The 18132-nt window shown below is 43.6% G+C and overlaps 1 protein-coding gene and 1 non-coding gene across 2 annotated transcripts in view; both read right to left on the bottom strand.

The window, feature by feature from the left end:
- Window positions 1–671: 671 nt before the first annotated feature.
- The window catches only part of LOC109884985 (DNA damage-binding protein 1), a 28704-nt gene continuing 11243 nt past the window's right edge, over window positions 672–18132 (bottom strand). Inside the window, exons 10-26 of the mRNA XM_020476867.2 lie at window positions 17033–17108; window positions 13758–13866; window positions 12328–12506; window positions 10404–10564; window positions 9244–9351; window positions 8257–8464; window positions 7875–7970; window positions 7560–7671; window positions 6920–7043; window positions 6569–6733; window positions 5964–6058; window positions 5111–5281; window positions 4560–4669; window positions 3766–3935; window positions 2788–2890; window positions 1435–1558; window positions 672–1232 (exon numbers count right to left, since the gene is read on the bottom strand). Coding sequence (XP_020332456.1) covers window positions 1149–1232; window positions 1435–1558; window positions 2788–2890; window positions 3766–3935; window positions 4560–4669; window positions 5111–5281; window positions 5964–6058; window positions 6569–6733; window positions 6920–7043; window positions 7560–7671; window positions 7875–7970; window positions 8257–8464; window positions 9244–9351; window positions 10404–10564; window positions 12328–12506; window positions 13758–13866; window positions 17033–17108 — 2195 coding nt within the window. The 3' untranslated portion in view covers window positions 672–1148. The remainder of the gene's footprint in view (window positions 1233–1434; window positions 1559–2787; window positions 2891–3765; window positions 3936–4559; window positions 4670–5110; window positions 5282–5963; window positions 6059–6568; window positions 6734–6919; window positions 7044–7559; window positions 7672–7874; window positions 7971–8256; window positions 8465–9243; window positions 9352–10403; window positions 10565–12327; window positions 12507–13757; window positions 13867–17032; window positions 17109–18132) is intronic.
- Window positions 5509–5644, bottom strand: LOC116372010 (small nucleolar RNA SNORA5). The gene has a single exon (XR_004209089.1). It is a non-coding gene; the product is annotated as a small nucleolar RNA SNORA5 (small nucleolar RNA).

Consider the following 18132-nt stretch of genomic DNA (forward strand, 5'->3'; position numbering starts at 1 on the left):
TAAAAGGATGCTATATGAATACGGGTACAGGGCTATTCAATTCCAGCCTTTTCCCTGACAGTTAATAATTGATTGACCAGTTCCCCCACCTGGTAGCCAAGGAACTGTCTGCAGATAAGTCATAATAATAATTATAGCCAAGCACTTCTCATAGCCCGAACACAGCTTATTATGCTTCCGTTGGAACCCTGAGGTCTCCTCACACCATCACAATATGCACATTGACTACAAATACTCTCGGACTTTGCTAATAAATCCTTCACCCCTTTATTATGCCTTGAAACAAACGTGTCTCCATAGTCAAAAGTGAGTTAAGAGAAGAATTCGACTCCAGGAGACAATGCAGAAGTTATAGTACATTTTTGTGGTAATTTAGCATAAATGACCATTACTGCCCTCAGTGACGTTAAGTCACTGAAAAGGATTCATTTTTACATTTGTCATTTAGCAGATGCTGTTATCCAGAGCAACTTACATTAAGTAGTGAGTGCATACATTTCTTAATAGAATGTAATTGTTGAAATATAAATTTATTTTGAAATTACACTGTGGTGTAAGACTTGACATGCTTTGAAACCCCAAAACCAACTGAATTTAATGAATATCACTCAGTGGAAAGACAAGAGACCTCTGTATTTCATCAATGGTGCACAAAGACCCGAACGCAGAGGTACACAGTACTAAAGCAACCTTTATTTGGAGAAACGGCAGACAAAACAGCTAATGTATCATTTTCCACCCATTCCTTCTCTTTTACTCATGTTCTCTCCAGACTTCAATCATTCCTACTTTAGTGGATCCCTGTCAAATCCACAAGTCATCTCTCCCCGTCCTTGCACTGCAGTGATCTGGCCTCCCCCCTCCTCCCTCTCTTCCATAACTTATGGCTTTCTGACCAGTCCCTTTGCTCGTCATCTTCGTTATGATTGACAGGCCATTTTGTTTATCCAAGCACCTGTGAAGAATTGAGGTGGCCCGCCTGGGATCAGATTTTAAAAAACAACAAAAAAACTGTCAACTCATTTGAAGTCTGAAGGACAGTCATGCAAACACCTTTTTATTTATAAGTATTTACAGAGCCCTAGCCACCCCTCCCCCAGTTCCCTCCCTCCACCCCACCATAATGGCCGGGTTCTGGGTGGGAGGGGCTAGTGGATCCTTGTCAGCTCCTCCACAATCTTTATGACCTCGTCCACGGTGGCCTCGCGCTTCATGCCGCTGCCATCGTCAATCTGAAACGCAGAAGGGGGTGTTATGTCAGCTCACTGTTCCAGCAGTTTGGATTGGCCCGCACAGCTGTGGTACCTTTATTAAGTGTCACTGCAGTCCAAAAAGTGTGAGCAAGCTAGTGTGTGAGAGCGAGTGAATGAGTGTGTGTAGCGGTGTGAGAGCGTGTATGTGTGTGCTTTAGAGAGCGTGCATGTGTGTTGGTACCTGTAGCGTGCTGACCACCTCCTGCATCTTGGCGCGGCCCAGGTCCAGGAAGCTCTCGATGAGGTCCCCGTCGATGAAGCCCGTGGCCTGCTCAGTCTTACGCTCTGTATGGAAGGACCTCCAGGTGCCACCAAGTCAAGGAAGACAAACAACACACACCTACACACATACCCCTACAGCAAAGTCACTCCTCTTACAGGGAACTCTGTCCTTTTGAGGACTGGAAGCTGCATTTACTCATAGAATGTTCACTAAAATATGAGCACATGCACTGCTATCGAGATCAGATGAGTTCAAGGTGGAATGGCCACAAGCTTATTTTTTTACCCCATTTTCTCTCCAAATTACAATCTTTGGCTCATCGGTGCAACTCCCAAATGGACTCGGGAGAGGTGAATGTTGAGTCATGCGTCCTCCAAAACATGACCTGCCTGGCTGTGCCACTTATCACACTGCTCTCTTAAACCGTAAGTCAGCTGCACCAATGGGTCGGAGGAAACGCTGTTCGACTGATGACCGAAGTCTGCTTGCATGTGCCGGCCCTGCCACAAGGAGTCACTACAGCGCGACGTGTCATGGAAAGCCCCCCTGCCAACCCCCCTACCGGGGACATCTCTGAGCCAATTGCGCCAATGGCTCCCGGTCAAGGCCGGCTGTGACATAGCCTGGGATCGAACCTTTTGACCACTGCGCCACTCAGGACTGCCTGGTATTGTGACGCAATAATTTCCATGATAATGTAGATTCAATTTATGTTAACCGATGTGGTTCATGCAATTGGAATGTATTTTTTCTAATGTCAGTTGAATCAGCAAATCACAGCACATATTGATGGGTAGACTTCCTGCTTTGCGCCTCGCAATGGACCCAAATCCACCCATTATGCCATCATTGACTTGTATTGGGACACCTGTTCTAGTCATTCTATTTTTATGGCAGCACATGCAGTCAGAAGTGGAGGAGGTTATTACAGTGACCGCGGTCATTTGGCTGGCCAATTACCGTTATCCAAAATTCCATGACAGTCACAACCGTAATGACTCTTCCCTGTGACTCCCCCTGTAATCAACCACTGTCTCGTCTTATATGGGTGACAGGCAGACAGGCACTACGTGTCAACTTCAGGTGGTCAACTTCATTCACACGACATGGTAAAACACAGCGTCATTCATTCATATACGGGCTAGGCATGTTATGACAACCATTACCCTTCTTACAGCCACGTCAAGGTAGTACCAAGTTGCCACCCGTGACAGTGATGCTCACCAGTTCTGAAAAGGGACTTTCAATGTGATACACAAGGGGCAGGTTTTTGTCCGCGTGAACCCCCCCCACACCAAAAGGAAAGGATATAAGCTGTGCTCGATCTTGCCCACGCTCTTGATGACCTTGTTGAGTCGGTTCTGCAGGTCCAGCAGCAGGCTATACCAGCCCTCGGACAGAGAGGTCACAAGACCTAGAGACATAAGACAGATGGCTTGTCATTTATGGGAGAAGAGAAAAAGGAGAAACGAAATGGATGAGGTATGCAGAGCAGTATGCTCGCCACTCATATCTAGTGAAGGAAAAAAGATGAAAGCTTGAGAGGGAATTTGAGTGTGGTCTTCTGAACATGATGTCCACAAACACAAATGTGTTGTGCAGCTTTTTGCAGGGGACTAATACATTTTCACTACTTTAAAAAGAGCCTGTATATATTTTTGCTTCATTGCTCATTAGCAGTCAACCCGGGAATGACCAGAGGTGCTTACTCAGAGAAAAGGTTCTCTTACCAGGAAAAGCTTTCAGCAGAATTGTGAAGGTGCCTCAGTGAAATAATAGTAATGGCAGAATTCACTGAACATTCAAATCATCATTCCCCTTTCTTTATTAACACAGCTATGAAAGAAATGGAGAAAGGAACGTGACTTTGATTTTGGACAGTCACTTGGAAATTACTTTCATCCCCTCTCCACTGCTCCCCACCTCTCACTTGTAGTTGAGGCAAATCTGTAGAGCAGACCGCTACACTAACAGTACATAGCCTAAAAAAAAAAAAAGGCACGAGGGCATTTGGGACCTTGAAACCGGCATCAGTACTAGTTCAGTAGGCACCAGAAAAATACAGAACACAAACCTCTCTCTTGCGGTCATAAAATGTTTTGTGCTACTGCATGCTCTACGACCCTGGCGTGTATTCATTACCGCAAACAAACCATAGAAAAACATTGTGCAACAGAAGAAAAAAATAAACATTTCTTATTTTGACAAATTCAGGTTAGGCCCTCCCTGTTTGGTCTCATTTGGTTTCTAGTGAATACACCCCTGGCGTGTGGCAGTGGGGGCCATTACCGATCATGCCGTTGACGGTGCCAAAGAGGACGGAGCCCTGCGTGGGGGTGGAGCTCTCGCCCAGGTTCTGCAGCACCAGTGACCCATGGGAGAAGACATTGACAAACTCCCCCAGGTGGAACACGCCCACCTCCTGCAGGTGTTGTCGCTCCTCGTCTGTAGTGGCCGCGCTGCCAAGGGAGAGAGGAAGGGTCATCTTCTATTTTGGTCCAAATGATTTAATGCTTTGGCAATGTGTACCCATTCATTTAGTTCTAAAAAAGGCTACATTTCAGAGATGGCACAAAAAGTTTATTTTTGATTCTAATCATTGTACCTATCTATTTATACATTTCTGCTTTGGAAATGTGTGCCCATTTATTATAATTGAGAAAAAATGGCAGGGATAAAGCGAACGATACAGAGGCAGGCAGAAAAAGATAACTGGGAAAAGCAATAGATGTAGATGACAGGTAATGAGTAAGAAAAAACAAGCGCGTGAGGGAAGAGTTAGAGAAATAAGGTACAGTGATAGAATGCAAATTTGATGACTGAAGACAAAAGAGCACAGGAGGAAGGACGAGAAGAGAGAAACGGTGGCATCAGCAAACATCAGAGAGAAGGTTAAAGGTCAACGGGAATTCAGTGATCATGGATGATTAAGTCGATGGCTTATGGAGGACGGTGGTCAGATTGCGAGGACATGTCTGGGCCGGGCTCCATCTCATTTAGTCCTTCAGCGATTCTATGCATACTATTTATTTCCCTCCTTCCAAGGTGAGAGGATTCTAGAAAGAGGTCAGATGCCACCTCACCTGTCTTTTTGACAAACAAAGAGGTTGAAGGCATTCTCCGCCCCCAGGAAGTTGTCATCGTCCAGGATCTCCACAGCACTCATCCAGTTGGGATTGAAGTCACGGGCGATCTGAGAAGAGTGACAGGGGAAAAGCAGGCGTATCACCAGTGGCTCAAATCCATTCAATAAACTTTATTAAGCCAAGAGGTGCAATTATTGATAGAAAATGGTTCCAACTCATCACTCAAGTTTTTATTAATTAGAAGTGTTTGGTGTTGAATCCTCCTCGATATAGCCCATGAGAAATGAGTGCGACAAAATAAAAGCATTCAAATCTATATTTTGGAGAATGCTGTATTCCAAGGAGGAACCACCCATGATGAAAAAAAAACTGGATATGAGCAGAAAACCAAAACAAATCATAATTTAGACCTTAAAGTCTGTACCCAGTCTGGGTTCCAATTCTACACCCTCCTCGAAGTGTGGCACTGAGCACATCCCCCATCCTCTAAGGGGAAAAGGGTGGAGAATTGGAACACTGGCAGGGCCTCACTTAGTATCATTCCTTACCTCCTCAAAGTTGCCCTCCATGGGTTTATAGGCCAGCAGCAGTACAGACCTCATCAGGTCTCCCACCAGGATGAAGTCTCCTTTGGTCTTTAGGTAGAGTGCCATGATGTTGTTGTAGTGGTTACACTCTGTCCTCAGCTCCTTCTCGGCGGTCCACTCGTACAGACGCACCTGGGGCGGGCGCACATTGATGATGCGTTGATATTGATATACACAATTGTTGAGGAGCTTTGGAGTAACAAGGACTCGAAAGCACCCAGGTTGTTTTTTTGTTGGAGACATGTTTATCACGCAATTACAATAAATACTCCCGTCAATGTTCCTTCCGATTCCAACGTTCCTTCCGATTCCAACGTTCCATTTGAAAGAATACTACTGGATAAAGTTCAAATCAACTAAATTCTCTGTAGTTCAAGTTCATCCCTAACACTCATTCTGTATGGTTGTGAGTCCGATAACTACAGTTTCACTGTGGCAGTCATTATGGCCAGTACGGTCCATTGTAGAGGAAGCACTGAATTTGACAAGGCAGCAACACAAGGCAAAGGTTTTCTTTTTTTTTTAAACAAATTTTAAAGTCAGGATTGAGAAATAAGACTTAGCCTGCGGAATGTCTCCTTTCATTTCTTTTTTATGCCAAGTACCATGGGGCGAAAGTAACCGACTCTCTTAAATCAAATATTCCCTTAGTGATGCATTAACAGCAATGGAGAGACAAAAGTGAAAGTTTTAATTTAAAGTGGATGTAAAAATGTCCCTCCTTGTGAGTATCTACAACTATAGCTTGTAAAAATAGGAGCTGGCTTTAAAAAATAAAAATAAAAAATCTACTTTTTAAACCAAAAGTACTCACTGTGCTGTTGATGCTGGCCAGTAGTTTGCCATTGAACTCCACCATGGAGTAGACGGCTCCCTTCACCTCCTTCTCTGCAACCGTCTGCAGCTTACCTACACAGAAGAGAAATAACACCGTCTGGGTCAGGGCTGGTGTTACAGTAGCCTGAAATCCAAACTGATGTGTTTAATTTAACCGTTTGTTTCACTGTGAAAGAATGGTGAAACCCAGCTTAAATGGTTTGGATTCCAGGCAGTTCTTTTAAACAAATGGTGAATTGCAGCACACCAGTTTGGTTTTCAGGCTAGTTTTATAGCTCCCTGATACAGTATTCACAGCATCTGTTCACTCGGGAGTCATTCATCTTCACGACTGAGATGATTATCGATAGGAAGGTGCTATCAGGCACTGTCAAGGGAGGAAGAGGCATGGAAAGGTGAGCGAGAAAGAGAGATACAAAGATGAGGGGAAGAAAGAGACAGTAGAAGAAAGTGTGAGAAAGAGTGCGAGCAAAAAAACAGGAGGATATGAAAGAGGGGGGTGAAAAAAAAAACAGGAAAAGAATAAAGGGAAAGAGTGAGTGAGAACAATGAGAATGGAAGAAAGAAAACATTTGTCCTAACCGTCAGTGTAGTGGAAGACGATGATGCGGCCTTGCTTGGGCTCAGCCTCCTCTGGGTAGACCATCGCTGTGCCAACGATAAAGTAGACCGCGGGGTCCCTGCCCAGGCGGCAGGACACCATGCTGAGGGCGTACTCACTCTGGAGGAACTGGTGGGCGTGGAGCACTGTGAGGATGAACACACGTGAAAAATGACGGTATTGAGGACAAAATCACCACAAAAAGGTATGATTTTTGTGTACTCCTCAAGAGTACAACCATCAGCTTACCAATCACCAGTAACAGATCACATTAATTAACTTCAAATTGACAAATATTCTCCTTAATCAAGACGGTTTTAAGGGGAACTTACCTTCGAAGGTGTGTTGGTCGACCACCAGGAGGCTGTGCACCTCCACCTCCTCCCCGAAGGAGGTCTCGTGTGGGGAGGTGCTGCTGGGGAACAGCTTACTGGAGCTCACACTGCTAGACAGAGCCTGGGGAGAGGTGGGGAGAGGTAGGGAGAGGGGGAGATAGGGAAATCCAGACTATGAACCACCACAAGGCTAGGGGAAAAGTGTTCTTGTAAATAATATTATTTTTCTCCTTTCTTATCTTTAGTCATTATGTGCATTAAACCTAGACTAAACTAAGTCATCTGGACACCTTGTCAGCCAAGCGATGTGCATCACTAGCATTCAAGCCATTCCCCCCCCCAGAAAACATAATTGCACTAAACGTGCTAAATAAAATACAGTAACTCTAGATGCTGATGCTTTAGCTCATATAGAGCGAAGTTTACAGATATTTACGGACTGTTCTTTCACAAAACACACAGTTGCACTTAAGTCACGATGCATCATGAAAACCGTTGAATATGGGGAAACAAGGCTCGGGGCCCATATTCAAAAGGTCTTGATCAGCACTCCTATTCTGCGAATACTTATGAATAAGGGCTCAGAATAGGAGATCCTGGCAGTGGTACAGTGAAATACCAGATGGTGTGCAGCTACCTGAGTACTCGCGCTGGGGCGCACCGCTGCAGTGGTCCCACTGGCGTCCTGCATCTCCACGCGGCTGGACAGCACCCCGAAACACTGAGACACTTCCTGGTAACAGATTCTCCTGAGAGAGGAAGGGAGCGAGAAGGGAGAATAAAGTGGAGAGATTGAAGGGGGGAGTGAGAGAGTGAGAAAGGAAAGAGTAAAAAGAAACAAATAAATGTAAATAAATAAATGTGTCGCTCTTGATTTACCTGAGGGTAAATCCATTGGGTAGATACACTTCTACTCTGTTGTACTATTTCTACTGGTGTTGTTCCCTCTTACCTGGGAGACTCGTAGAGGGGAACCGTGCGAATGTGGAGCTTCTGGATCTCGTCGATGGTCCCGATGGTGAGAGTGCTGTTGTTGGCCAGAGCCAGACTGTCAAAGACACAGAAACACAGGTTACAACCACACCAACAACAGATAAGTTGCATATTATTTCGAGCTTTGTAATCATTAATGTCCTTTCTTCCTTGAATGAGGAAAAATAACCACAACGGACTTCTTAGTCTCCTCTTGCACTGGTCTGAAAACACAGAACAGGTGACGGGGGGTTTAAAAGGTTTCCGTTTAAACCTGTTCAAATCGTCTCACATCAGTCCAAATGGAGAAGACGTGCTAAGGATGCCACTTTGGACTATTGAGACGCGCGTGACTGACTAACCTGTCGGGGTAGCCCTCGGAGTTGAGCGGACACATGTAGTTGACCTCCTTGAGGTTGACATTGGAGAAGACCAGCTTGTGGTTGGAGGAGTAGATGACGGTGGGCCGGTCGGAGCAGGCAAACACGTTGGAGGTGGACAGGGAGCGGAAGGTCCTCAGCACCGTGGGCTGGGTGCCCAAAGTCACCTTCTTACGCTCGCTCAGCACGCCTGTTGGCAACACAACAGGGTCAATGCAAAACAGTTTAACAATAAGTTTGCCAACTTGACAGGATTAAGCGCACCTTCAATTCAGTCTATTCAGGAGATAAGCGCCAATTCCAATCCAAAACCTTTTCCATTTTCAATATACACTGAGTGTCAATATCATTAGGAACACCTGCTCTTTCCATGACATACACTGACCAGGTGAATCCCTTACTGTTAAATCAGCGTACATGAAGGGGATTGTGTATTTGTGCCATTCAGATGGTGAATGGGGCCGACAAAATATTTCAGTGCCTTTGAATGGGGTATGGCAGTAGGTGCCAGGCACACCGGTTTGAGTGCGTCAAGAACATAAACACTGCAGAGTTTTTCACACTCAACAGTTTCCCGTGTGTATCAAGAATGGACATCCAGCCAACTTGACAACTGTGGGAAGCATTGGAGTCAACCTGGGCGAGCATCCCTATGGAACACTTTCTACACCTTGTAGTCCCGACCAATTGAGGCTGTTCTGAGGGCATAAGGGGCTGCAACTCAATATTAGGGAGGTGTTCCTCATGTTTTGTACACTCATTGTATTTCCAATGAAGAGTTTGACATGTGGGTTGAAACAGAATCGAACTGCAGCTGTTAAGACAATGAACATGCCCATTTTACATATCTTAACCTAATTTGTTCTATCAATAAATTACATGATGGTGCAGTTAAACCGTCTGGAATGTTTATTCAAATGTGACTCAATCAAAAGTCAACAGCAGTATGTGTTGCTCCAGCAGCCTGACCTGTAGTCAGGTCCAGGCCGAAGTAGAAGAGCGCTCCGTCTCCCAGGGCACACAGCAGGTAGTAGCCGCCCTCGAACGTCGTCATCAGGATGGAGCGCGGGATAATTTCTACACAGACACACACACACACAGACAAACGCGTAAAATGTGTGAAAAGCTTTGGAATAGCAGCAGAATTCCACTGTCAAAACAACTCTATTATTCATCCCCCGAGGTGCAATTAAGAAAAGTATTGACAGCTAGGTCACATAACAGCTTCCACATGGTTGTGCAACATTGCAAATGGATCTAGGATGTGTGGAAGCAGCAAGAGTGGTTCTGTCCCTTAGGATTCCCTCCACTTTCATGGACAAGTTACACAGGCTTTGAATAGGAGGGGTTTATAAACACATCCGTAAATAATGATAACAAAGAGAATGTCCAATACAGATTTTTTTTTGCAGCTTCCAATCATATTTTTTAAAATTAAAATGTTCGATTTTACAGAAGCTTTACTAAAAGAACACGTTGGGCAACAAAACAGTGGACATTTGAAAGTATGTCTATGTTCGAGTGCACTGGTGTACGCTGGTGCGCGATGAGACAAGGATTTCCCTACCGGCCAAACCCTCCCTAACCCGGGCGACGCTAGGCCAATTGTGCGTCGCCCCACGGACCTCCCGGTCGCGGCCGGTTACGACAGAGCCTGGGCGTGAACCCAGGAGTCTCAACCCAGAGTCTCTGGTGGCACAGCTGGCGCTGCAGTACAGCGCCCTTAACCACTGCGCCACTGGAAAATAATTGTACATACTCGAATACTCGCATGTTAGCGTGAAATGGGGGCTGCGATAACAGTTTCTCCAATTACGGTTTGTTCTGATACTCAACTAAAAACTAAACCAATATTTTCACGGACAGACTCCAAACAAACACTGTCAGTGCTTATATACATTTTACCTGCTAAATAGTTGCATTTATAAAAATGTTGCCGATTAATAGTCACCGTATACAAAACCTTGAACCGAGTACTCGTGCCCATCCCCAGCAGAAATGAGCTTTTTCGCAAAGTTACACAGACTTACCTGGCTACACAAAGGTTCAAATCAGTTGCTCCATCTATCCATCCAGCCATCACACCTGGACTATCCCTTTAGTACACTTGAATCTCCACCCCCTCTCACCTCCTCCGAGCATCTCCTTGTGCAGGGCGGTGAAGCAGGGCAGCTTGAGGACCCGTGCCGATATGTCCGTCCACAGGCCCACGGCGCAGAGGGGCGACTCTCCACCCTCCCCCAGGGGCGTGATGTCTAGGCAGGCCACCTCATGCTCCATTTCCACCGTGCTGAGGGGGGAAAAACAGAACAGCATGAGATTGGATAAATGTTTTATTAAATTATATATAAAACTTTTTAAAATGTTTTAAATACTAAAAACGATAGAACACATTTGATATATGTATTGCGTTTTTACTCCTAATATGAACAACTTAACAGACGCACACAAACAATGACTACACCTCAACCTGCCCAGACTGGCATGCTCACATCCCCATCCCTAGTGTCTGCATTATTGTTTGCCACAGCGCCTTAAATTCTCCCAATTTGTTTTTCCTCGGTCGGATACTTCCATTGTGTTAATGATGACGGACTGATTGATTTACACATGTTTAGTATAGGTATTTTTCAAGATGAGTGAAGAGAATCCTCCAACCCATTGGGTATGTCACTACACCCTAATATGGGAATTAGATTTATAAAGTGCATTTAAAGGTGCTCAAAGCACTTTATGTTGTGTAGCCAAGATTTACTTAATTGACATATGTTTTGCCCCAGTGTGTGTTGGTACAGCCCACTCTCAAAAAGGCACAGTTTTTGCTACAGCTGAGCATCAACAGTCACTTAAACAGTGTTTACTGAACCAGACCACATTAGTAGAGCGTTCCTCGAAGAGCAGTGTAAGACAAGCTCAGGCATGATGATGGCCTGTAGAGCTGACTCAAACTGTGTATGTGTGCATTCGGAATGTATTCAGACCCATTCACTTTCCCACATCATGCTACATTACAACCTTATTCTAAAATGATTCAAATGGTTTGTTTCCCCTCAACCAATCTACAAATAATACCCTATAATGATTAAGCAAAAACAGGTTTTTAGAAATGTTGGCAAATTTATCATTTAAAAAAACCTGAACTATCACATTTACATAAGTATTCAGACCCTTTACTCAGTACTTTGTTGAAGCACATTTGGCAGGGATTACAGTCACGAGTATTCTTGGGTATGACACCACAAGCTTGGCACGCGTGTATTTGGGGAGTTTCTCCCATTCTTCTCAGCACATCCTCTCAAGCCCTGTCAAGTTGGGTGGGGAGCGTCGCTGCACAGCTATTTTCAGGCCTCTCCAGAGATGTTCGATCTGGTTTCAAGTCTAGGCTCTGGCAAGGCCACTCAAGGACATTGAGACTTGTCCTAAAGCCACTCCTGTGTTGTCTTGGCTGTGCGCTTAGGATCGTTGTCCTGTTGGAAGGTGAACATTCGTCCCAGCCTAAGGTCCTGAGCACTCTGGAGCAGGTTTTAATCAAGGATCTCTGTACTTTGCTCCGTTCATCTTTCCCTAGATCCTGACTAGCCTCCCAGTCCCTGCCGCTGAAAAGAATACCCACAGCATATGCTGCCATGTGTGAATGTTCCTGAGTGGCCAAATTAGTTGACTTAATTTATGGCAAGACCTGAACATTTTTGTCTAACAACCAATCTGACAGAGCTTGAATAATTTAGAAAATATTAAAATGGGTAGATGTTTCTCAATCCAGGCATGCAAAGCTCTTAGAGACTTACCCAGACAAACTCACAGCTATAATCATTGCCAAAAGGTGCTTCTACAAACTATTACTTTTACTTACTTATAGTAAGGCTGTAACAACAAAATGTGGAATAAGTGGTATGAATACTGTCTGAAGGAACTGTGTTTGTCATTTCTTCTGTTGATTTAACTTTTATTCATACTTAAAGCTACAATTCAGTTGGCCTGGGGCTCACCACGTCTCAGGTGGTGTTTAACAACACTGTAAATAAAGTTGAACTGGATTTGAGTTGTGTGTACCTGATCTGTTTGAGTTCCCCAGAGAGGATCTGGAGATAGTAGAGGGCGCGGCCCACGGCCAGCACCACCTGGGAGGAGTTACATGCAGCCACGCTGATGTTCCGGCCCAGCGGCTCCTTCCACTCAGACACCAGGGCCTTGCTGTCCTGCATTACCAGACGCACACCGCCTGACGTGATCTGAATCACACACACACACACACACACACACACAGTACATAAATATATTGGCACCGTCGCACGATTCACTGTTTGAACACTGTGTTCACATGTGTATTTGTTTGATTCACAACGGCACATACAAATACATTTAGTTTAAGGCAAGTGATTCTTGTTCATGTGCAATTTCTCTCACCTGTTGTGCCAGGTGCCCACCGGATAAAAACAACCATTACACATCAGTTTAGCAGAGGAAAAGATATTCTGCTCCATTGACAAAGTGCAAGCGTGTGTGTAATTGTGTGTGGCACAGGTGTGTGTGTGTCCGCGTGGCAGAAGCACATGATGGCGCAGTGACTGTCTGATGAGGAACAGGCCGTAGTGAGATAGGTTATAGGCCTACATCACGGCCTGGATAGAAGCAGTCTACAGTCTTCAGAATGGGATAACAATAAATTTATTTGCCTCAAAATAGAACAATAAAAAATATTTGTCACCTCTCTCATAAAGCTGTGAATGAGAATAGCTGAGGCTGTAGGACTTTCATTCTTGAAAGCCACTAACTTTAGGACAACACCTTAGTAGGCTTGAATATTTGGGAAATAAGCTCCTGTTCATCACTAACCATATCTTAAAGCTATTACGATAGGCCTAGTAGGAGGATAGGTTGTTGGCCATTTGGTTTTCAACCTCGCATGGAGGGATTTTTACAGCCAGCATGGATCCCCAAATCCAGATGTGCAAAGCTGATAGACATACCCAAGATGCTTTAAAATCGCAGCCAAAGGTGCTTCTAATGAAGTAATGACTCAGGAGGGTGAATACTTACAGAAATATTGAATTTACATATCGAATTTTCAATAAATTTGCCCCAAAAATGTAAGATATGTTTTCACTGTGATTATGGGGTATTGTCAGTAGCTGGTTGAGAAAAACAATCCATTTTGAATTCAGGCTCTAACAACAAAATGTGGAATAAGTATAAATATTTTCTGAAGGCACTGTATATGTATTGCGATTCAATACTGATTTTATTGCGATTCGATGTTCCAAACATATTGCTCATCATAGGTCTAGCGCAGAGGGATAAGAGAGCCATGAGAAACATTTTAATCAGTCATGGTAATAAATTAGTTTTGGTGCAGGTACAGCCAATTAGCACAGAAATATTGCAATAGTCAATACCACATAACGTGAAAAATAATATCCCTATATGCAACAATAGATTTTTTTCCCCTCATCACTAGTGTGTGCGCGCGCATTTGTGTATACCTGGATGAGCTGCTGGTGGGCAACGTTGCCACAGTAGAAGGTCTGCAGGTTGTCCACAAAGCCAGGCAACTCAGTCTCCTCCACTTCCTCCCCGCTTAGCATCAGCACCCTGAGGAAACACGGAACGACTTATATACTTAAAAATATAAACACAACATGTAAAAAGTGTTGGTACCATGTTTCATGAGGTGAAATAAAAGATCCCAGAAATGTTTAATATGCACAAAAAGCTTATTTCGCCCAAATGTGCACAAATTTGGAGCGTTCACCAGAGCTACTGGCAGATTATTTTGTTAATTTCTCTACCATAAGCCACCTCCGTAATTTTAGCAAAGGTCCAACAGGCCTCACAACTGCAGACTACGTGTAATGACACCAGCCCAGGATCTGCACATCAGGCTTCTTCACTGGCGGGTTAGTCTGAGAGGAGCAACCCTGACAGCTGATGAACCTGTGGGTTTGCGCAACCGAACAATTTCTGCACAATCTGTCAGAAACCGTCTTAGGGAAGCTGATCTGCGTGTTTGTCATCCTCACCAGGGTCTTGACCTGACTGCAGTTGGGTGTCGTAACAGACTTCAGTGGGCAATGCTCACCTTCGATGGCCACTGGCTTGCTGGAGACGTGAGCTCTTCAAGGATTAATCTTGGTTTCAACTGTACCGGGCAGATGGCAGACAGCGTGTATGGCAACGTGTTGGAAAGCATTTTGCTGATGTCAACTTTATGAACAGAGTGCCCCATGGTGGCGGTGGGGTTATGATATGGACATGCATAAGCTACGGACAAGGAACACAATTGCATTTTATCGATGGCAATTTGAATGCACAGAGATACCTTGACAAGATCCTGAGGCCCATTGTCATGCCAATCCAGGGCTTGACATTAACTTTTTTTTGGTCACTTGTCCTTTGGATAAGTAGGACATATTTTTTTTACTTGTTGAAAAGCTGAAGTCACAAAAAAAGGCCCAGAATACCATCGGTCAAAAGGGTGACTGAAAATAAGTGAAGTACATAGGAGGGATCTGACATAATTTTCTGCACTTGCCCATTGACAATGTTATCCTTCCCTAGCAGCCATACAAAATAACATACAAAAAGAAAGTACAACACAAAAATGACTGCTACGCATTTGGCTGGCATGCTACAGGAGGGAATCATGACATTGATCGCTATACAACGCTGTAGTATATTTAGTGGCCTCAAATCTTTTCGAAAAGCTTATTCCACTCTGGGGGAGCTGTGGCACGAAAGAGACGTGTAATTAGCTTAGGCCGGTCTGTGCCCGAAGGTCACAGATGGCGCAAGTCAAAGTGCATCGCTGGCTGTGCGGTTTTGTTCCGAGTTGTAAATCATCACGGGCTGCAGAGCAACTCTGCTGTCCTCAACTTGATACTTATAAACTTATTCCCATTTTTCCCGTTATCCTTCTCTCTTATTAGGCTTAAGCTACTGTACGTGTTGTAGTAGGTTGCACATTGCTAGAATAAGTTGGAAAAGGGCATCGGCCAACTAGCCATTTCTTTCATTAACATTCCTTAGCTGTAGCCTATGTTCTTTGAGTCCTCATTTTATTTCTCCATCTTGTATTGTCTGTTCAATGTCCCTTCTTGTGGCCTAAAATACATCATTCAAAATAAATCTGTGAATGAGAATAGCATAGACTCCAACTTTGATAATTATGTCACCCAGACATGTCACCCATTGAGCTTGTTCGGGATGATCTGAATTGACGTGCATGACAGCATGTTCCAGTTCCCACCAATATCCAGCAACTTTGCACAGCCATTGAAGAGTGGGATAACATTCCACAGGCCATTATCAACTGCCTGATCAACTCTATGCAAAGGAGATGTGTTACACTCCATGAGGCAAATGGTGGTCACACCAGATACTGACTAATCTTCTGATCCACGTTGCTACTTTTTTTAAGGCATCTGTGACCAACAGATGCACATCTGTATTCCCAGTCATGTGAAATCCAAGGCCTAAAATATTTATCTCAATTGACTCATTAACCTATATCAACTGTAACTCAGTAAAATCTTAGAAATTGTTGCATGTTGCATTTATATTTTTGTTCAGTGAAAATAGGCCACGTACATTGTAAAAACAAGGCTGGCCCTCCCAAATGATTGACATGCCTGAAAGCCAATCAGATTGACTTTCCCAACCAATAAGGATGCTTGGACGCAATGTAGGGCACTGCCCTCGACACCTCAAGTTATTAAGTGTTTACATGCTGTTGCAAGAAGGAAGTGCTGAGCAACTGTTCACATGCTGTTTCCTAACTAAGTGTTGTGTATGTCCATTGCAATAAGTGCAGTATCGTTATTATTATTGCTACAAGTGTGTTTATTGAGTGCGTCTAGCATACTCAATATTGTATTAGCATTGTTTATATTATATACATGCTATAGCTGCAATATATTTATATCTGCAATGTGTATAGCCTTGTGTTGTGTAGTAGCTAGTACCATTCTACAGATTCTAGAAGTTCCCAGAATGTTCCAGCTCTTTCTGTGCACCAGCACAGGCGCAGTAGCCCTAAATTAAGATCTCAGCCAGCTATAAGGCTCCATGCCTTAGGCCTTCTACATATATCTCTCTGGCAGAGTATATTCTTTAATGATGTCTAGATGATATACTATGGGATTCATTCATATGTTTATATTATACCACAGTTTGCTCATCTGCTTATTGTTATATTACATATGTACAGTTATCTTAGTAAATTCAAATGATTGTATTGTTTCCCCTTTTAGAACCACACAAAAAATATAAAATAACTTTAAAAATCAAATCATCTATGCCCATGTTTGCGTGTGTTGGTGACCAAGTGTTGAATATGGGCCTCAACATCATGTTCTGACCAGACAGCACTGTAGTGGGCATATCTTAGTGAATTTGTTTAAGTGTAATAGCAGGTGAAGAGAGCCAGCTGGTTGTTTTTTCATGGTCCTAGTTTTCCCTGGATTTAGTGACCAACAGTTTTTTCATGCATTTGATCATTTCAACCTTTGTAAAATTGTCTCGTTACAATTAGTGTAAAAATCTATCCATGTCAACCATGTCTGACTCTGAAATTAAATAAATATTTTGTTTTATCTGTCTATTCTCCCTTTTGTTATAATGTGTCAAATCAATAACTTGTCATATAAACAAGGTACTGTGTGAGGCATTAGGCAAGGCTTCACCAGACTGAACAGGGAGCGATTGTATTGTGGTCAACACGTGCAGAACCTTTCTATAAGGCCACCACTGGTTGTCTCACCTTGTCTGGCCCACGAAAGACAGGACCAGCATATCGTCTGTCTCTCTCCCAGCCTCTGAGCGAAGGGGCCACAAACCTTAGAGGACAACAAAAAATATGGAGGAAAATAAACATCAAGTGTTCAACAGAACTAGAAAACAACAATGTTTCATTAGGACAAACGGAAAATGTTTCAAAGTGTTTTGCTACAGAAAACAAAAATGAGCTTCTGATTTGGACAACTATTGGATTAAGAGTGCAGGTAGTCCCTCCCGGTTTTAGTCTGTTTTCTTCCATTTCAGTTCCTAGTGAACAGGAACCTGAACTAGAAAGGAGTCAACGCTGTAGCTTGATTGATCCGTGCCCACAGTCCTGGTGGGCCAGGGCAGTTTCTCAAGGTTTTCGTTCTCTATCTGGGCCTCATTGATTGGCCAAGTAAACAATTTGCTTCTCATCAACGTGTTCATGAGTATGTGGCCGATGCCTGAGACCATAAACATTTTTTTAAACGACAATCAAAAAAACTAGAAAACAGTAATAATTAGACAGATGCAAACAATATGGAGAAAATCCCACTGAAGCCCCATTTCCATTGGCACTTTGAAGTCAACCCAGGTTGGGCTGGCCTTGGTGGGTTAGCTCAAATTGCATTTCCACTGCCTTCAGAAATGAGAAATGACGACATGTTGCTAGGCAGCCAATATGTGACTGCAGCTGGCATCGCTAATATTGCTAGCTAGCAAGATGTTGAAGAATTTAATTCACCCTCACCATGTTGTAACTAACATTATCCCATACACCCGCCAGTGCCAGCCAGACTCAGAGCAAAGTATTTAGGTTGCTGAAGTTAGCTAGGTAGCTAAACAGACTAGCCTCTTAGAATGTAGATGTCTACCTAATTAGACACCCAAAAGTAACTGCTATTCATGTGTAATTACATGATTCTGACAAGCCAAAACATGATATACTTGGACAGATGACATCTGGGATAGTATGAGGAAATTATCAGAACATTCAAACAAAAACATGTATTTTGTGTGTGCTAGTAAGTAATATTTAATTGACAAGCTAACAAGATCATTATTGATGTGTACCTAAACCTCTCCAAAGTGGCATATATC

This window comes from Oncorhynchus kisutch, linkage group LG3 (genome assembly GCF_002021735.2).
Source record: "Oncorhynchus kisutch isolate 150728-3 linkage group LG3, Okis_V2, whole genome shotgun sequence".
NCBI classification, from domain to species: Eukaryota; Metazoa; Chordata; class Actinopteri; order Salmoniformes; family Salmonidae; genus Oncorhynchus; species Oncorhynchus kisutch.